Here is a 21,250-nt window from a genome sequence, read left to right as displayed (position 1 = left end):
GGGATGTAGTGGCCTACATATTCGTTGTTCACGTGTTAACCCGCAATTCATTTAGACAGCAAGACAAGCAATGCATATTAGTTAACACTCACCAGCTTGAGGGCGTGGAGTGGTCACAGCTCCCACAGTTGATTCCAACACCTGCACTGAAATCATAGGTGGCGACTCTGAAGAAGGTGATGGAGGATCTTTGGACGGCATTCCAGAGACAGACTCCCCACAGGCTACACAAACCCCGTCTTTTACTATTGGGGGGTTGGTGGTGGCACATGTGCAGTAGGGGCCTCTGGCTAGGGAGACAGGCAGGGCAGAAAGTTTGGCGATCAAGTCTATAATAATGATATAAATGAAGTATAATTTAAAAGTTGCGTTGCATGTACTCAAGTCAGGAAAGTGTTTACACACAATGGTAATCCGTTTAAGTTTGTAGGGGAATTTTGTGGCACTGAACTTCATAAATCCCACAGGTTAGATGGGCAGAGTAATATATTTCTTGAAGCCTTGGAGTCTTTTTCAGAACCAGGGCAGATCATATGGGCAGATCATACATCTGCCCTGATAGCACACATACAGGCGTGCTTATGATATTATGCTAAATACAGTACAAGTCAAGTCAAGTCAAGTTTATTGTCAATTTCTTTACATGCACTGGTCATACAAAGAATTTGAAATTGCGTTTCTTGCTCTCCCATGCAGACATAGACTAATCTAGGTAAGGACTTAGACAGTATAGACATAGACAGTACTCATACATGGACATAGACAGTATGGACGTAGACATTGCTCATACAGACATTTAAAGTGCAAGACTGGACAACAGAAGACTTGTAGAGAACATACATTAAGAGGAGGTATTTTGTTGTTCTTTTTCTAAAAGTCCTTTATAGCGTTCTGACATAGTAATAGTAGCATTTGAAGAAATAAATAATTAAAAAAGGTTTTTATTAAATACACCAGCAGCAGTATGTGTGTGTGTGTGTGTGTTTGTATGTGTTTTGTGTGCGTGTGTGTGTGTGTGTGTGTGTGTGTGTGTGTGTGTGTGTGTTTAGTGCAGGTAGAAAGTGCGGTGTGCGTCTGTGTGTGTGTACCTGTGTATGTGTGTGTGTGTGTGTGTGTGTGTGTGTGTATGTGTGTGAGTATGAGTTGTGTGTCAGTGTGTGTATGTTTGGGTTTAGTGCAGAAAGTGCAGTGTGCTTTGTGTGTGTGTGTGTGTGTGTGTGTGTGTGTGTGTGTGTGTGTGTGTGTGTGTGTGTGTGTGTGTGTGTGTGTGTGTGTGTGCATGTGTATGTTTGAGTTAGTGCAGGTTGAAAGTTCAGTCACAGATGTAGTAGTGCAGGTGGAATGTTCAGTCGCAGATATGGTGGTGGGGATGAGGGGGGGGAGCGTTGTCAGTGGCCTGGCTGGCTAGAGGCTGACAGTGAAGGGAGAGTGGGTTGAGTGTTCAGTATCTTGATTGCTTGGTGCATCGTACTGCTTGCAAGCCTGGTGGTACGGGAACGGAGGCGCCTGTACCTCTTTCCAGAGGGCAGGAGGCTGAACAGTTTGTGTGCAGGGTGGCTTGTGTCTTTGATGATCATCAGTGCTTTCTGGGTGAGGCGTGCGGTGTAAATGTCCTGCAGGGAGGGGAGTGGTACTCCAATGATCTTCTTCGCTGTGTTCACAACACGCTGGAGTGTCTTCCTGTTTTTCTGTGCAGCTTCCTCCCCACACTGTGAGGCAGTTGGACACAACGCTCTCTATGGTTCCTCTGTAGAATGTTGTCATGATGGAGGGTGTATCACTTGCCTTCTTTAGTTTGCGCAAGAAGTAGAGACGCTGATGGGCCTTCTTCGCCAGTGATGTAGTGTTGGTGGTCCAAGAGAGGTCGTCGCTGATGTGCACTCCAAGGAACTTGGTGCTGCTCACTCTCTCCACAGCATCACCGTCGATGGTCAGTGGTGGCAGTTGTTTTTGGACCCTCTGAAAGTTGACAACAATCTCCTTGGTCTTGTTGACATTCAGCAGGAGGTTGTTGTCTTTGCACCATCTGGTCAGCAGGTCTACTTCTTCTCTGTAGTGGGTCTCATCGCCCTTAGTGATGAGGCCCACCAGTGTTGTATCATCCGCAAACTTCACTAGATGGTTAGTGCTGTGGGTCGTTGTGCATTCATGTGTCAGCAGCGTGAACAGCAGGGGCTGAGAACACAACCTTGCGGAGCCCCCGTGCTCAGGGTCAGGGTGCTTGAGGTGTTATTCCCTACCCGTACTGCTTGTGGTCTCTGCATCAGGAAGTCCAGCAGCCAGTTGCAGAGGGAGGTGCTGAAACCTAGTTTGTCCAGTTTTCTGATGAGTTGTTGTGGTATTATGGTATTGAATGCTGAGCTGAAGTCAATGAACAGCATTCTCACATATGAGTCTTTATTGTCCAAGTGGGTGAGGGCTGGATGGAGGGCAGAGCAGATTGCATCCTCCGTGGATCGCTTGGCTCGGTATGCGAACTGGTAGGGGTCCAGGGTAGGGTGGCTTTGATGTGTGACAGGACTAGCCGTTCGAAGCACTTCATGATTATGGGCGTCAGTGCTACAGGACGGTAGTCATTGAAGCATGATGGTGATGATTTCGGGGTATGATGGTAGCAGCTTTGAAAAGTGATGGGATGACTGCTTGCACCAGAGAGATGTTAAAGATGTCTGTGAAGACATCCTTCAGCTCTTCTGCACAATCCTTCAACACTCGGCCAGGTATGTTGTCTGGGCCAGCTGCTTTGCGTGGGTTGATGGTGGCCAGTGTCCTCTTCACACTGGCAGAGGACAGGTACAGGGGTTGATCATGGGGGGGAGGGGGAGTTTTCTGTGGATGAGTGTCATTTTGTGCTTCAAAACGGGCAAAGAAACTGTTCAGGTCGTTTAGCAGAGAGGTGTTGTTGTCACAGCTTCGTGGTGCGGGCTTATAGTCCGTGATGGCCTGTATGCCCTGCCACAGGCTCTGTGCATCTCTGCTGTCTTTGAAGTGTGTTGTTATTTTGTCCGAGTATTCCTTTTTTGCTTTCCTGATGCCCTGGGACAGGTTTGCCCTTGCTGCTTTTAGGCCAGTACAGATTTGTAGAATGCGAGAGTTCTAAGAAGGGACGAGGCCCATGACAATAGTAACCCATGAAAATAACTGCAATAGAGTTTGGGATGTAGAAGCCTACGTATTGTTCACGTTATTCATTTAGACAAGCCATGCATATTAGTTTACACTCACGAGCACCCAACACCCATTCCAACACTGGCCTTGAAATCACAGGTGCCAACTCTGAAGAAGGCGAAGTGGATGGGGGATCAGTGCTGGCAAAAACTAAGAGCACAAAAAAACAACAACATGTGGTTAACCCATCACTGTAGTGGAGTAGTCTATCTTTAAGAGGAGGTGGGGCACATGAGAGAGAAAAAAAACACACAGTGTATAGTTGACCCGTGACAATAACTGCAATAGTAGCTGTAATATATTATTATTAGAATTTGGAATGTAGTGGCCTACATATTCGTTGTTCACACGTGTTAACCCGCAATTCATTTAAGCTGCAAGACAAGCGATGCATATTAGTTTACACTCACGAGCATGAGGGAGTAGTGGAGTGGTCACAGCTCCCACAGGTGATTCCAACACCTGACTTGAAGCGATCACAGGTGACTCTGAAGAAGGCGAAGTGGATGGGGGATGTTTGGGCAGCATTCCAGAGACAGACTCCCCGCCGACTACACAAACCACGTCTGTTACTATTGGGGGGTGGGGGGGTGGCACATGAGAGTGAAAAAAAAAAACCACACAGTATGTAGTTAACTCATGACAATAACTGCAATAGAGATTGGGATGTAGTAGCTTACATATCCGTTGTTCACATGTGTTATTCATTTTGACAGCAAGACAAGCCATGCATACCGTATACATGGGTTATAAATTTTGTTTATAACCTGACTGTGCGAACCTAGCTGCTCACAACTCAACCTCTGATTGTTGGAAACCGCTGACGGTCAAAAAGTTAGCTCACGTGGTTGGCTGCCAGTGTCTTGCCCCTCCTGATAACATCACGTTGATAAACACGGAGAACCCATGTATTAGGTGCTGTTTCCACGTAGCAGGATATTTTTTTAGCAGGGTATTTTTTTCTCCTGTTCAGGTGTAAACGCAACATGTGGATAAAAATAAATCCTCCATTGTAACAAATGCGTTTCAGCCCCCTAAACAGGATATTTTTTTCTCCTGATTTTTTTTCTCCTGGATTTTAAATATCTGCTAGTGGAAACGGAAGGCCAAAACCAATGCAAAACCAATGCAACCAGGAGAAAAAAATATCCACATATAAAAATATCCAGCTACGTGGAAACAGCACCTTAGTTTACACTCACCAGTGTGAGGGCGTGGAGTGCTCACAGCCTGCACAGGTGATTCCAACACCTGCACTGATATCACAGGAGCCGACTCTGAAGAAGGCGAAGTGGATGGGGGATCTTTGGGCAGCATTCCAGGGACAATCCCCCCACCGACTACACAAACTACTTCTTTCACTATTGGGTGGGGTGGCATATGAGAGAGATTGACAATATGTCAATGGATGTAGTAGTAGCCCACATATTGTTGTTCGCATGTTGTGTTAACCTTAACCCACAATTCATTTAGACCAGGGGTTCCCAAACTTTACCATGACGAGGCCCCCCCATATACCGGTAGATTCCAGCCAAGGCCCCCCTGATATGAGCTGTGTCACACAATTTTTTTTGTGCACCCGGTTTCACAACTCAATGAAGTTGGTGCATTCCTAAACCCATTCAAGTACTACAGAAAGCATAATAGCCTACACATTGTAAAGAGGAAAATGATTCCACTAGGATTATTTAGCTTATTTTTGACTAATCAATTATTTAATTTATGAAATTATTGAGGTAATTTTGCAATATTTCCCTGCCAACCTGCCGCGGCCCCCACTTTGAAAATCACTGATTTAGACAGCAAGAGAAGACAAGCACAAAACAGTTTATACTCACCAACGCGAGGGCGTGGAGTGGTCACAGCTTGCACAAGTGATTCCACCAACACCTGACTTGAAGTCACAGGTTTCGACTCTGAAGAAGGTGAAGTGGCTGGGGGATTTTTGGGCAGCATTCCAGAGACAGACTCCTCAGTGCTGGCAAAACCTAAGAGCAAAAAAAAAGAAAAGAAAAAAAAACATGTAGTTAACCGATCACTGCAATGGCGTTTGGCATGTGGGCTTCATACTGTATTCGTTGGTGACATGTGCCAAACCGGTAGGCTATTTATTTCGACAGCAAGACAAGTGATGCTGCTACATGTGTTTACACTTACCACCAGTGTGAGGGCATGGATTGTAGGGGCCTGTCAGAAGCATAGGGGGAGGTGGAGGTTTTGGGGCTCGCACGGGTGAGTCTAGCTCTGGTATAAACTCCAGACAGTTACAATCCGGTTCTGAGTCCGGAGGGCAAAAAGAGCACAGCGAAAAAATAAAATAAATAAACACTTTGCTCAGGGCCGGTTCTGGCTTATTTGGTGCACTAGGCAAGTTTGAGTTCTGGCGCCCCCCCAGTCCCCCCCGCCTTACCTTTGAAAGAAAAAAAAACCTCTTTCTTATACCTTACAGAACACAAGAGTAATATCCGTAGTAAGCTTAACTAAATAGCATCAAGAACAATAACCGTTTTGCATCAAATGGATTTCTGGTTCTTTTTGACAGGCGACCAACACATCAGATTGAGTCGCATGAAAGTAGCTTCACTGTGTGGTGTGTTGGATGTGATGGTGGTGGGGCCCCCAACCCCAGATGAGAGGGAGGTTATCAATGTGTTTGAATTGTATGAAATTGAAATGCCAGGAGAGCGATAAAGTAGGCCTGCATGTAAAATGCATGTGTAGACAATAGGCCTACCAAGGAAGTCTGCATTGATAGCCTATCTACACTACCTACAGCATCACAAAGCATGGCAGCATAACAATTTTAATAAGCTACACATTTGTGCTGTCTATGATTCCAAACCAATTTCATTGGAAATAGTGGTGCATGTGTGAGTAGGAGAATGAGAAGGGGGCTGTCTATGTGTTTGAACTGGAGGGACAGGGTGAGAGAAAGGGAGAAGAGCTGTCACGCTATAGAATTTCATAATATACACAATATAGTAAATAGCCTCACTTGTCTGCAATACTACATCACTGAGCATGAAAACATGCTGTGCATGGTTCTGTGACATGATTCATGTAGGTTATGTCATTCTGGTCTGGAAACAATGTTTTTTAAGCTTACAACAAGCAGGTAATTCATGTGGATGGAAGGAGATATGGCAGCTAAAATTGTTTTAAACATTGCACCAGTCTTACTTTACATTGCTTGTCAACCTAAGCAAGTATTATCAGGTGGGTGTTAGTGAGTAGTAGTAAGTAGGCTACTAACAGCTACTTTACTGGATTTCATTGCTTGGCATACTTGGCTAATGTTAGCATGCTAACTAGCGATTTCTCAGATCAAAAACAAAGCTCTTTTTCTCTCTAATTCCAAATAGTAACCTCATAACTATTAGGCTTTCCATAATCACAAACGGTTGCTGATTAAATCACATAGTTCCAAAACACCCTTTGCAACTCCTGCATCATGCAATGAGTGATTTAATGAGAACATAATCTCCATCCAGCAGAGCACTGCTGTTTGCGCTTGCCCTCTCTGTCTCTCCTCGAGTGAGTCTCCCAATTCAAAATAGATCGCAGGCTGTCACTCGTCCCGCCCCCTTTCTCAGAACTGTCTGTTTATTGGTTCACAGACTTCCCAGAGACAGTTGGAAGCGATATTACTATTGGCTGAAGGGCGCTTTGCCGTGAGGAGCGCTTTCGCCACGCTTTGTTGATTGCGACTTCATAAAAAAAACTTCATATCGCAAAATTACGCATCGGAGAGCGCCATTTCGGCGCTCCTTCTTCACATGGCGCTCTAGGCAACCGCCTAGCCGGCCTATGCTTACAACCGGCCCTGACTTTGCTACCCCAAGAAGGTGGTGTTTAGCACTCATTGTTGACAAGCTGTGTTAGGCTAATCCGTTCATCAAACTCACAATAACTGAAATGTGACCTACCCCAACAAGGACTCATATTTCTGCGGTGCTCCTTCGCCTCCCTGTAACTCTTCTTCAATCTTCGAAATTTATCCCTGCACTGGGTTGGGGTGCGGGAATGACCATACTCCTCGAACATGAGCCAGGAAATTTCCTGAAATACCTTCACTTTGTTCCTTGTTGTTGCATATGTATCTCTCTTGATGTGGTCTTTGTTCAACACAGACAGAAAGTCAAATACCTCTCTGTCTGACCACTGACCCTTTGTCTTGATATTGTCTTCCATCCCTGTTTTGCTTTTAATAAATAAGCTATAGTCAGAACTAGCACGTTACCGATATACCTTATTTTTCTTCGTGTGTGCTGGTGGCGGTTAAAATTAAAGATACCGGAGCGCGTGGCACGATGGCACTACTGCTGACCAATCAGTGCAGCTCGTCAGGCTAATTAAAAAAAAAAGTCACCAGTCAGTTGAGATTAACACCGTCTGCGCTCAAGTTCAACAGCAACAAGTATGTAAACAAAATCACTTTCTAGCAATAGCAATACGATTATAATAATTTAGTAATAATAATAATTTAATATAATATCAATTTATATCTCTTCTCTGCATGCATAGCTGCACTCTTTGAGTGCGTTTAATATGCGACCTTGCCTCCTCCACTTGTTTCTCGTCATGATGACATCACTGACAACAGCGTTATATTTCAATATCTTGCAAAAGCTCAATTGTAAAGTCTTTTTCTCATTTGCGATTGGGATGGTGAATGAAAAACAGTCCCTCAAAAGTTGTTGTGGCGAGGCTGACAGCTGGGAAACTTTATCGTTTTCTCCACGGAGGAGAGGCCAGGAGGCGGGACGAGGAGACAAGCACAAGTGAGGAGGCAAGGTCACATATTGGGATGCACTCTTTGTCCAAAGCAACTTGCAGTTATTTACAGGGTTACTTACAGCAGAGATTTTGATAGGAAGGAATCTAAAGTGTCTCTGGTTACAGTGCCTGGGTGGGCAGGGGCGGTATTAGGAAATCTGGGACCCTGGGCAAAGAACAATTTTGAGCCCCCCTTTAAGTTATTAATTTACAATCGATGATGTATAAATGCAGGCAGTGGCATAACAACGGAACCATGGGCCCATTAGCAAGATGACCTTAGGTGGGCCCCATATTCAATAGCCCCTAGGTTAGCACATTATCATAGTCATTCAATGTGCTAAAAAGTAAAGAAAGAGGAGAGAGAAGAGTAGGCTATATTAGTGCTATAGATATCACCCAAGGCAGATGAAAACAAGGCTATTTTTAATTTATTTTTAAAAACAAATTATGTAGTGGTTCCAGCTGGCAGCATAATGCCTTGTTCACACCAAGAGCGAAGGTAATGATGGAAAGCTCGCACATCCACAGGAACGTCTGACCTGGGAGCAGGACCACAAGTGACTAGATGATTCTGAGAAAAAGTCCGTGAACGTCTGAAGAAGGGGTAAAACCCGAAACGTCACGAAAAAATAAAATATTGGGAGCAAAAGAAATCCTGGTTGTGCAGCGGACTTTTTCTCAGAATCATCACACCAAGAGCGAACCCAACCCCAACCCCCCCCTCGAACTGGAGATTATGTAATTGTGATATTACTGGGACATATGAACAGTTCATTGTAATATTATACCTCTTGTCTAGTTACCTTGCTTGAAGCCTAATAGACACTCATCCCCCACAACAACACATGATACATTAAAGACATAGGCACGGTTCATTGTGAGATTAGTAACATGGCATAAATGAAACATTATAGGGACGTATACGGTATGGGTGGTGCATTGGAAGACTGATAAATCCTTAGACAGGTTATCAGAAGTCAGCCTGGTCCTGGTCCTGACCATCCCATAATATTTAATTTCGTATTCATGGTCTGGGGGTTGTTTGATCTGACACGATTGCAGGAAGTGGGAAGTTTGCACTCAGCTATGATTTGAAATAATTTGACAGCTCTCGCCCAATCGGCGACAGTTACACAACAACATAGCACAGGTGTTTACAGTATCTTATTATATGGTTGTGACGTCATTGGTCGAATGCTCCATTCATTTCAACGGGGCTCCCCAACGTTCGCACGTCTGTTATTTTTCGATAACGGACGGGTTGGTCTATAACAGACCGCTGTCAATGGCAACAAGACTTTTCACTGCTAAAGCGACTTTTAAACAAGACTCTAATCAGCTGCTGTGATAGACAACACCTGTTGTCCTGGCTACCTAGCTGTTGCCTAGCGGTGTTCCACAACGGCACTGTTTTGTTTTGCGCAGCAACAATTTTAACATTAAATATGCCTAAAGAAATGTCCCCGCCATGTGTGAATCATTCAAGTATATCCATATAATAAGCGGGTTAACTTTCGGCGAGTCGGTCGCTTTGTGGAATAGCAGCACTTCAGAGAGAACAAGACCCCTCCGCTCCGCGTCGGGGTCTAAAGATTCTCTCTGTCGTGCTGCTATTCCACGGTAGCGACCTTCTCGCCAAACATTAACCCTTACTTATTATATGGTTGTGACGTCATCTGTCGAATGCTCCATTCATTTCAACGGGGCTCCCCAACGTTCGGACGTCTGTTATTTTTCGATAACGGACGGGTTGGTCTATAACAGACCGCTGTCAATGGCAACAAGACTTTTCACTGCTAAAGCGACTTTTCAACAAGACTCTAATCAGCTGCTGTGATAGACAGCACCCGTTGTCCTGGCTACCGCTGTCTATGGCAACAAAAGACGTTCACTGCTAAAGCCACTGGCTTGTATACAAGTCAGTGGCTAAAGCGAATGTTTCATATCACTCCGCAGGGTGTCCGGTCTTTTGTCACTCTAATCAGCTGCTGTGATAGACAACACCTGTTGTCCTGGCTAGCCTACCTAGCTGTTGCCTAGCGGTGTTCCACAACGGCACTGTTTTGTTTTGCGCAGCAACAATCTTAACATTAAATAGGTCTAAAGAAATGTCCCCACATGTGTGAATCATGTAAGTATATCCATATAATAAGCGGGTTAACTTTCGGCGAGTCGGTCGCTTTGTGGAATAGCAGCACTTCAGAGAGAACAAGACCCCTCCGCTCCGCGTCGGGGTCTAAAGATTCTCTCTGTCGTGCTGCTATTGCACGGTAGCGACCTTCTCGCCGAACGTTAACCCTTACGTAACAAGCTTCCTCCCCCTTTCGGCCCCACCAACCTGTCTCTTCGCTTATTGGCTGTTTTCTGGGGAGGGCTGGCCGACCAAATCCTACCGCTAAACATCGCTCCACAGAAAACAGGGGCCAGACTAGCAGTGGAGCCAATCATTTGGCAGAAGTAAGTAGGATGGCACGTGAGGCTAATTGGAAGCATGCAGGTTACCGTGATGAAGTACCAGCTGATGCATTTATAACATGCAAGGCATTCTTATAACATGCAAGGCTATTTATTAATAACCCCTTTTTTGTTTAACAAATATACAAGGCAAAACAAATTTGTAGACAAATTTTCAAGTAAAACAAAATGCAAGTAAATGACACACAAATGTAAATAAATGTCAAACACAAACCATAAATCCTTGTTGTAGTCAATACAATGCACTGTTGAGAAAACTATATACACTGTACATGGGCATGCATGCCACGTGGTATGAACTATTTACAAAATGCACTACTGTGCAATGGCACAAACTAGGTCAGTGCAGTCCAGCCACTGCTACTGGGATGAGTATTTCTGGGGTTCCCTGGCCTGTGCCATGCGGTCCAGCACTCCAAGCAGTTCCTTATGGAAGTCTGCAGTCTGGGCAGCTTGTTCCCGTCTGAAGGTCATCTCCTCCTGCCTCGCTTCACGCAACTCCTCCAGTATCTGCCGGAAGTGGCGTTCGCACTGAGTCTCAAGGTGTTCAAGGCGGGCTTCAAGATGGTTCTTAAGGTTGTAGATGTGGTCCCTGAGCTGGGTCTCAAGGCGTTCGTGGTGGTCTTCGAGCTTGGTCTCAAGGCGGTCACGATGGTCTTCGTGCTGGGCCTCAGGGCGTTCGCGATGGTCTTCGAACTGGGTCTCAAGGCGGTCACGATGGTCTTTGAGCTGGGCCTCAGGGCGTTCGCGATGGTCTTTGAGCTGGGTCTTCATGGGGCTTTCGAGGTGAGCCTCGCGCCGGGTCTCAAGTTGCTCCTCCTCTGAAGATTGCGGTTCACACAGGACAGTGGACTCTTCTTGGAACAAGCTCCTTTTTCTCTTGCCTGAATAGAGGGGAGGGGGACACATCTTAGGGGCAGTTGGACCAAAGCATAATGAGTGTCCATAACAAAGATGTTGAAACCTGGCCGACTCACTTTGTGAAATATTGCAACTTAATTTTGGAGTGGCAGTAATGACTGAAAGTCATTTGGAGTGTATATGGAGCTACTGTGTGTTCACTTGTCAAGTGGCTACCCTTTTGGTAATATTCAGCATCTTGTAACATAAAAAAAGAACAATATGGTGCAGCACGGATGTGCTCCGTTTTTGCTTTATTCTTTTGCAGTGCATTACAACACCGAGACACTTAATCTTATAATGCACTGGTAAAAAAAAATTGTATCCATTCGGCACCAGATTTTTCCTTTCAAATTTATTTAGTCCCTTTTCCTTCTCTGGTTGCACTGGAGTGTCTGCCCCAGAGGTGGGAAGTCGGTTTTCCTTTGTTTTAAAGCGTGTTGGGTTGCATGACTGACAAACCCAAAAATAAGTAAATACACGGTGTGTAAAATTAAATACAGCAAGATGAACATTTGAATTCACTTACCAGCACGAGAACAAGTGCTTACAGTTTCTACAGGTGCTTCCAACACCGGCGTTGAAACAATCACAGGTGCTGACTCGGAAGATGGCGAAGTTGGAGGATTTTTGGACAGCTTTCCAGAGGCATACTCCTCACCGATTACACAAACCACTTCTATTGTTCAGAGGGGGGTGGGGGACATGAAAGAAAAACAACACACAGTATGTAGTTAAAGGGGCTCCAGGTAGGATTAAGTTAAGTTGAATTAACCGATTGATGCCTGATGTTGCGTTGCGCAACATTGGCCCTAGCGCCAGGAGCTGCATTACGCAATATTCAGGCTCATGAGATTTGATACAACTTCAGTAAAAAGCTCAGTTTGAGATGAATGAACACATTCTAATGAAAGATAAGGGTCTTAGCGTTTACAGTTTTTCTCGATTGGTTTGGCTAATTTCTTGAAACCGAGATGACATTTCTATAAATTTTGGGTCATTTGGCTAAACATTCTTACACTTCTGCACAACAGTTCAGATAACTAGCAAAATGTCATATACCTCCCAAAACAGCTCATTCTTGCATCAGCACTAAACCTTCTCCCGCATAAATAGTCAGTACCATAAAAATGGCATATATCCTTCTCAATTGGTTTGGCTCATTTGCATTCATTTAGTCATTCTGTCAAAATAAACTGGATGGTTCAGCATAACCTCATGGATCCTCATCACTTGCTCATATGACTCCAAAAACTGTTTACCCGTGTGTCGAGACTAAATTCCTTCCATAGAATGCCGTTTGAAAAAATGTCAAGAAATTAGCCAAATAACAGAGGAAACTGTAGTATACACGGTTGTAAAATTATTTTCTACAAACTAGTAAAGTTACAATACCATCTGGCCTGTTGAACACGGTCATGAATTTACTGTTTACAGCAAAGAAATTCTTAAAATATTATGTCCTTGACGGTTTTGACAATTGTGTAGACTACTTTGCATATGATGACTCACACAATGAAATCATGATGACATGTTTTGGAGAGGGCAACCATTAGACTGAGAATTGTCTAATTCGTTTAGATAAGACAGGTCAATTCATTTGGAAAATGTGCTAAATGTATGCTCAATGTGTCAACTGTAGGGTACTTGTATATAGCCATCTGCCGAGATGTACTAAACATTTGAGACATGTACAAAGCATTTGAAATTTGATGAAAGCAATGAAAAATGCCATTCTGTTGTGGGAAATTGTAAGTTGGTTTGGAGATTTGTCCGTGTTGTTTTGAGAATGTCATCTCAGTTTCGAGAAATTAGCCAAACCAATCGAGAAAAACTGTAAATGCAACTTTGTGCATATTTTTGTGTGCTTCAGAAGCCAAGATATTTAGGTTATTATAGGCTGATGGCAGCTTTTCTTAAAAAGGGCTCAGGCATTCAGCACCCTTTTTTGCAGGTGCCTTAGGCATCAATGGGTTAATCACGATCTCGAGTCAGCCGATGCTTGTGCGAGTCATTAATGAGTGAACAATAACTCTCGCAACCACTTCCATGGTCCGCTGTCAGAAAACCCCACATGTAACTTTTGGCAGCGCAGTCCAAAGGAAGGTTATGGTTAACACTTTTCATTTGAAAACATCGCTTTACATACCGTATTCAGATTTGTATCAACTACTCTCAAAGCGAGTTTATTTGAACAACATTTTTTCATTGAGGGTAGCTTTTGAGACAGGCATGCTACCGGCAAATGACGTCATCCTACCTAGTGCTCCTTTAAACCATGACAACTGCAATAGTAGCTGTAATATGTATTATTATTAAAGTTTGGGATGTAGGAGCGTACTTATTCATCATGTGTTGTTCGCAATTCATTTAGGCAGCAAGAAAAGCGATGCATATCAGGTGCCGTTTCCATGTAGCTGGATATTTTTATATGTGGATATTTTTTTCTCCTGGTTGCATTGGTTTTGCATAGGTTTTGGCCTTCCGTTTCCACGTAGCAGATATTTAAAAATCCAGGAAAAAAAGCAGGAGAAAAAAATATCCTGTTTAGGGGGCTGAAACGCATTTGTTACAATGGAGGATTTATTTTTATCCACATGTTGCGTTTACACCTAACCAGGAGAAAAAAATACCCTGCTAAAAAAATATCCTGCTACGTGGAAACAGCACCTCAGTTAACACCAAAGAAACTCAAGAGAAAGAACAATCTCTTGGCAGGGAATGCATTGGCCACGGTGTAGTACGGGGGCGTTGCCTGAGGACACGAGTGGATGGAAAATTAACTCCCTTGCGCATGGTCATTGGTCAGTGGGTGCGATGGATGCCATTTTCGTACTCCCTTGCACATGGTCAGTGGGGGCGACACCATGATGGATAATTTGTGGCCAAGTAACGGCAGCTGTTGGTCAGCAGTAATTGCTGGGGGTAATTAAGGACAGCTGACAGACATTCACGCTGTCCTATGACCTGTTCCACAGTGAATAACATTTCCGTACTCCCCTCGCCATCATTTCCTACTACGCTGTTATGACGTGAGTAAGCCCTCTTGTCTCAACCCTCTTTGGTTTACACTCACCAGCATGAGGGAGTAGTGGAGTGGTCACAGCTCCCACAGGTGATTCCAACACCTGACTTGAAAGTTTTGATACTATCACAGGTGCAGAGATTCTAGAGACAGACTCTTCACTGATTACATAAATTTCTAGGGGGGGGGATCGAGAGAGAGAGAAAGAAAAGCACACCATGTAGTTAACCCATGACAATATCGGCAATAGTGTTTGGGATGTAGTAGCCTACATATAGTTGTTCACATGTTGTGTTAAACCGAAATTGTTTTAGATTGCAAGGCAAGCCAGGCATATTAGTGTACACTCACCAGCGTGAGGGCGTGGAATGGTCACAGCTCCCACAGGTGATTTCAACAACTGCACTGAAATCACAGGTGCCGACTCTGAAGAAGGTGATGTGGATGGAGGATGTTTGGACAGCATTCCAGAGACATTCTGCTCAGTGCTGGCAAAACCTAAGTGCAAAGAATAAAAAAACATATGTAGTTAACTGCAGTGGAGTTTGGCAGTGGGTTACAGATCCGTTGTTGACATGTGCGAAACCGCAATCGATTGTGACGGCAACAGCAAGGCAAGCGATGCACCATTAGTTTACACTCACCAGTGTGAGGGCGTGGAGTGGTCACAGCTCCCACAGGTGATTCCAACACCTGACTTGAAGCGATCACAGGTGACTCTGAAGATGGTGATGTGGATGGAGGATCTTTGGACAGCATTCCAGAGACAGACTCCCTGCCGACTACACAAACCACGTCTGTTACTATTGGGGGGTGGGGCACATGAGAAAGACAAAAAAAAACACTTTGTAGTTAATCCATGACAATAATTGCAATAGAGTTTGGGATGTAGTAGTAGCCCACATATTGTTGTTCACATGTTGTGTTAAACCGCAATTCATTTAGACACCAAGAAAAGCATAAAACATTAGTTTACACTCACCAGCTTGAGGGCGTGGAGTGGTCACAGATCCCACAGGTGATTCCAACACCTGACTTGAAGCGATCACAGGTGCCGACTCTGGAGGCGGTGATGTGGGTGGGAGATTTTTGGGCAGCATTCCAGAGACAGACTCCTCAGTGCTGGCAAAATCTAAGAGCAAACAAAAAAAACATATGTAGTTAACTGCAGTGGAGTTTGGCAGTGGGTTACATATTCGTTGTTGACATGTGCGAAACCGCAATAGATGGTGACAGCAACAGCAAGGCAAGTGATGCTGCATGTGTTTACACTCACCAGTGTGAGGACATGGAGTGGCCACAGCCCGCACAGGTGATTCCAACACCTGACTTGAACTCATCCCAGGTCCTGACTCTGAAGAAGGCAAAGATTTTTGGACGGCATTTCAGAGGCAGACACCTCATTACTTGCACAAACTAAACTAAGGGCTTTTCATATTCTCCAAGTGAAGTGTTCTAGCCTTGCTAGGAGTGACTTCCATAATATAATGTCACCATATTGCTGTTCTATGTTTAATTAATAATTGGATACTCCTTGGTGAAATCCGCGAAAAATGAGCCTTTCACTCGTCCTAGCAAGGCTTGGGGGCATTTGGGTGTGACGGAGGTCATCTTGCACCTGTTCACCCCCCTCGGGGATCGAACGTGCGACCTCATCAACTACAACGGTTCGGCAATGGGAGACACAGTACGATACCGCTGGGCCAAGAGACTAGCCTCGACTCTCGGCCCAACGGCACCAGACTGTATGAGGCTATCGGAGGGAGGTTTACCAACGTTCCACGCCAACTCTGTGCTAGTTAGCCTCCGTTACATGGGCAATTAGGGTAATTTCTCCAAGGCTTTTTTTGAGAGCAAAAAACATAGTAGCCTATTTGTTGTAGTTATAACCCATTACAATAACGGCAATGTAGTTCGGCATGTAGTGGGCTACATATTCGTTGCTGACATGTGCTGCCAAACTTTAGGGTCGCAGCAAGACAAGAGATCCGTGTTTTTAGGCTACATTTACCAGCTTGAGGCCGTGGACTGCTCACAGGTCGCGCAGGTGATTCTTCTTCCGAATCCAATGCCATCATTGCACAGAGTGCATCCCGTACTGCTACACCTGCGGGTTGATCTGGAGGATTCCAGGTCTCAGGAGGATTTCTGGCCTCATAACCAGCCAAATCTTCAGGTGATTCCAACTCTGGTATAAAGAACTCCGGCTCGTACCAATCCCATTCTGTGTCCAAAGGAACAAAAAGCACAGTAAATATAAAACAAGGTCTTTGTTTGCTACCCCTAAGAAAAGTATTTGTGGTAGCACTCAGTTGTTGTTGCTGTCACGCTGTAGGCTACATGCTAATCTGTTCAGCAAACTAACAAATAATATTAAGTGAAAATGTGACCTACCCGCACAATACCAACGGCCCTTCTCTCTGTGGTACTCCTTCGCCTCATTGTACTGCTTCATCATTCTTCGATATTTATTCCGGGTTTGGGTTGGGGTGCGGGAATGACCATACTCGTCGGACAGTATCTGGGAAATTTCCTGAAATACCTTCACTTTGCTCCTCGTTGGTGCAAACATATCTCTCTTGATGTGGTCTCTGTTCAACACAGACATAAGGTGATCGTGCTCATCCATAGACCACTGTTGGCCTTTAGTTGAGTTAAAATTGTCTTCCATCTTGTTTTGTTTTTTAAAATACAGTAGCAAGTCCGATAGATAGCCTATTTTCCCTCTTCTTGAGTTACTTTTACTGTGTGGTGGTGGCGGTTAGGTCACCAGCGCGTGGCGTGATGGCACTCCTACTGTAGTACTGACCAATCAGTGTAGCTCTAGTGTTTGTCAGGCTAATCAAAAATGGTCAGAAGTTGGTTGACCGAGGCTAATTGGGGCTAATTGCAATATTAGGTAAGACGTACAACTAACTAGCCTGTCAATTGAGATCCACTCTCTTGACCTCTTCTTGCCTCAACGTGTCTCTTTACGGACAACTCTGGTGTTTATCGGGATGTTCCGTACGTCATTTAGAAAGTGAGTGTATTATACCGGTAGGCTACATGCATTTTGGCATGTGTAGGCTAGCTAATGTAAGATACTCGTGGTTGGAGTCGTGATAACCACCGTCGGTTGGCGCTCAACTGTTTGATGTCAAATGTCAATCAAAGTCACTTAGCAATAATATCATCACGACGATAGATGTAGAATATCGTTTAGGGACTGTTCGTTATTTATTTTTGGGGTCGCCGGAAGATGTCCACCTTTGATCGTCAAATTTTGCATGACCCTCCCCTAACGAGCTTCAAAACTTTGATGACCCTCCCCGCGACGCCGTCAAAAAAATGCATGACCCTCCCCTATGGAGAAGTAGTAAATAGCCCTATTCTACCTTATTTTTTATTTTTTTGACAAACGTTGATTGACCAACGCTGCTGCTAGCTTACTGGATGTTATTGTAGGCGCCCTCTTGAAAACTATAGTAGTCTACTTCACGAACGCGGGGACATTTCATACATTTATAATTTGATTTAGCTTATGATAACTTATGATAGCTCTTCGACACAACAGAACACAACGGGGTATGAATCTGTGATCAATTTTAGCTAAATGGAGAAGCGTTTCTGAGGCTATGTTACATCAAAGCATACAAACAAGGTAGGAATGCTTTTTTCTAATAAATGTGCCAAACATTTTTGGATGAGCCTCCCCTAGCCAGCTTAAAAGAAATTGATGACCCTCCCCTCAGCAATGAAAAAAATGACGTGACCCTCCCCTATTTTCTTCCGGTGACCCCGAAAATAAATAACGAACAGTCCCTTATCTGCATCCAACGTAATACAATTAACAAAGCCCATGGAATAGCCAGTCTCACTCTCAGCAAATAAATGAGTCACTTTATTTTATTGATAACTTGATTGATGATTTGATAATAACACGCCCAAGCTTGCATTTTATTAACTTACGTTCATGTCAGAATGCATGCCTTTTTCTGCATTAGGCCTATACAAGTCAAGTCAAGTAGGTTTTATTGTCAATTTCTTTACATGCACTGGTCATACAAAGAATTTTAAATTACATTTCTTGCTTTCCCATTAGACATAGACTAATCTAGGTAAGGACATAGACAGTATAGACATAGACAGTACTTATACATGGACTTAAGACAGTATGGACATAGACAGTGCTCATACAGACATTTAAAGTGCAAGACTGGACAACAGAAGACTTGTAGAGGACATACATTAAGAGGTATCTCATTACATTGCATTTAGCTGACGATCGTCCAATTTAGGCCTATTAATAGCCTAGGTTATTTATTGGTTGTACCGGGAGCAATGTGGGGTTAGGTGCGTGCCTTTTTCAGGCTTTTCAACCATGGATGTATCCTAGGAGTGCGTTGCAATATGCAACCTTGCCTCCTCCACTTGCACTTGTCTCCTCGTCCCGCCTCCTGGCCCCTCCTCCGTGGAGAAAACGATCAAGTTTCCCAGCTGTCAGCCTACAACAATGCAACAATTGCAAATGAGAAAAAGACTCTACAATTGAGCTTTTGCAAGATATTGAAATATAATGCTGTTGTCAGTGATGTCATCATGACATAATTACTTCCTGGTACGAGGAGAGAAGCAAGTGGAGGAGGCAATAGAGCTCTTCAGCGTTGACGTCAACTTGTATGCGGCGGTTGGCGTTCGGGTTCTATGGCGATTTTTTTTACATTGCAACACGCCATAGAGATTCAGGTTTGGCAAAAATATAAGTTGCACGCCAACAACGAACATTAGCGTGTCCCCGCATCCCTTTCTCATTAGTGGAACGGATCGTATCATCATGTTGGTGTATTCACATGTTAAATCATGACGATTTTAATTCAATATTGCTAACCCCTTTCTGATCATTAAAACTTCCGAACTACATGCAGTTGTCTCTTACCTGTTACGTCATCCGTGGTACGCTACATCACTACATCACTATACACATACTTTCCTTTGGTTGCCATGGGTACTACAACCCTCCGCACGTACATGACGTTAGATACAGGCGCCGCTTCTGTAGTCGCCAAAAGTTTCCGGGTTTAGCATATGGACGCAACATCGTATTTATGTCGAAGTTTGACACAAAATGATCAACCATGTCATACCTACAGCCTATTTTTAACACCCTCGACAGCTTGCGGGGGTTCGCTAAGCGCGTGCTTGCACTCGGAGCTTATTTGAAACTGGCCCCTATTCATTCCCAATGGGAGGCCGGAAGCCGATACAAACCAGGATGTCCTTAAATGCTAACATGAAAGACTACAGTCTACTACATGCTTCCGCGTTACTGAAGAGCTCTATTGGTCGCATATTGCAACGCACTCTAGGCAAAGAAAGTGGATCTAAGAAGAAGCGTCATTTTGTTTCGTTTCCGGTATCCACTTTACCTCGGGTGAACGCCCCTTTAGGAGACCTTCGGTTAGGAGACCTTCGGAGTCCTGAGGTTGAAAATCAATTAAGTCCCCTTAGCGCTGTAGATGGCGGTAGCGCACGTCTTGCGCAAACACCTCAAAAAGAGAAGAAGAAGTACGGGACAACGCCCCCTTAGGAGACCCATATTGAGCACACGTTTTTGCATTGAGTGGGCGTGTTTTGCGATATCTTGGTTTGATTCAGTATTTTTGCTCTAGGGGTCTTTCTCAAATGCTAGGCCAGTGTCCTTCCAAGTGTATCAGCCTAATTAGTCACGCCCAGTGATTGGATACTTTTTGGTGAACTCTACAGAATATCCAATCACTGGGTGTGACTAATAAAGGGTATCCAATCACTGGGCGTGACTAATTAGGCTGATACACTTGGAAGGACACTGGCCTAGCATTTGAGAAAGACCCAAGGTGTAGGGAGAGGTAAGGATGGGATTTGAATCTGCAACACTCTGATTTCAAGATCCCTACCCTAACCATTAGGCCACATCTACCCTGTAACATCCGTCAGAGAAGGGATGGGCAATAGCCTACAACCAACTGGTAAAAATTTGATTGGGGGCATTGATCTATGTTAATAAGTTGTGCACATGAATGACAAACACAGTAACTGCTGCAATTTATTCTGTGGAAATGCAGTCTAGTTTATCAATATGTTAGTGTAATGGAGGCTAACTAGCAGAGTTGGCGGGGAACTTTAGTAAAACTTCCTCCCAAAGTCTCATACAGTGTCAATGCCGTTGGACTGGGAGACTGAAGTATGGTCCTGCGTATCAAATCTAATCTATCGTACTGTGTCTCCCATTGCCGGACCGTTGTAGTTGACGAGGTTGCAGGTGCGATCCCCGAGGGGGACGGATGTCACGGAGGTCATCTTGCACCTGCACCCCCCTTGGGGATCGAACGTGCGCCCAACGGCACGAGACTGTATGAGGCTATCGGAGGGAGGTTTTACCAATGTTCCACGCCAACTCTGCTAGTTAGCCTCCGTTACACGAACAGGTGCAAGATGACCTCCGTCACAGTGGTGCCGTGACCCGGATGGGAGTTGGGGAGATTGTAACGGAGGCTAACTAACAGAGTTGGCGTGGAACGTTAGTAAACCTCCCTCCTAAAGCCTCATACAGTGTCGATGCCGTTGGACTGGGAGACTGACTGGTCTTTTGGTCCAGCGGTATCGTACTGTGTCTTCCATTCCCGGACCATTGTTGTTGACGAGGTCACAGCCCCGAGGGGATCGAACAGGTGCAAGATGACCTCTGTCACATTATAATGCCTCATATCATCATGCATTACATCTTTTGTGATACGAGCCTGAGGTACAAGAGTGCTGAGTCAAGTTTTCATCAACATTTAATTAAAACCAAATGCTAACTTGAATATAAACAATGGCTGTCCTAAAAGTTTTAGGAAATGGATCGCACTCAGTTTTTTCTTCTTTCTTGTCCTTTTCTTTTTA

The 21,250-nt window shown here is 44.4% G+C and overlaps 3 protein-coding genes across 5 annotated transcripts in view; 1 reads left to right on the top strand and 2 right to left on the bottom strand.

The window, feature by feature from the left end:
- Positions 1 to 21,250, top strand: part of LOC134447512 (echinoderm microtubule-associated protein-like 6) — a 190,025-nt gene that overhangs the window by 112,290 nt on the left and 56,485 nt on the right. The gene's annotated exons all lie outside the window — the stretch shown is intronic.
- LOC134445143 (nascent polypeptide-associated complex subunit alpha, muscle-specific form-like) lies at positions 82 to 7,438 on the bottom strand. Its single transcript, XM_063194231.1, has 7 exons — positions 7,095 to 7,438; positions 5,326 to 5,445; positions 5,007 to 5,156; positions 4,371 to 4,529; positions 3,579 to 3,740; positions 3,226 to 3,318; positions 82 to 290 (listed from the first exon to the last, which is right to left on the bottom strand). Exons 1-7 carry the CDS (start codon positions 7,357 to 7,359, stop codon positions 82 to 84), a joined length of 1,158 nt encoding a protein of 385 aa, XP_063050301.1. The 5' UTR covers positions 7,360 to 7,438.
- Positions 10,558 to 17,127, bottom strand: LOC134447184 (histone-lysine N-methyltransferase 2D-like). 3 transcript variants are annotated; one of them, XM_063196537.1, is made up of 8 exons: positions 16,742 to 17,127; positions 16,359 to 16,571; positions 15,330 to 15,479; positions 14,992 to 15,150; positions 14,699 to 14,845; positions 14,399 to 14,524; positions 11,852 to 12,001; positions 10,558 to 11,306 (listed from the first exon to the last, which is right to left on the bottom strand). In XM_063196537.1, exons 1-8 carry the CDS (start codon positions 17,016 to 17,018, stop codon positions 10,783 to 10,785), a joined length of 1,746 nt encoding a protein of 581 aa, XP_063052607.1. In that variant the 5' UTR covers positions 17,019 to 17,127; the 3' UTR covers positions 10,558 to 10,782. The 3 variants fall into 3 exon arrangements, with proteins under 3 accessions (XP_063052607.1, XP_063052615.1, XP_063052624.1); XM_063196545.1 differs by having other exon boundaries at positions 11,852 to 11,998; XM_063196554.1 differs by lacking the exon at positions 14,399 to 14,524.

Source organism: Engraulis encrasicolus, chromosome 1 (assembly GCF_034702125.1).
Source record: "Engraulis encrasicolus isolate BLACKSEA-1 chromosome 1, IST_EnEncr_1.0, whole genome shotgun sequence".
Taxonomy (NCBI): Eukaryota; Metazoa; Chordata; class Actinopteri; order Clupeiformes; family Engraulidae; genus Engraulis; species Engraulis encrasicolus.
This window is presented reverse-complemented; position numbering and strand designations above follow the sequence as displayed.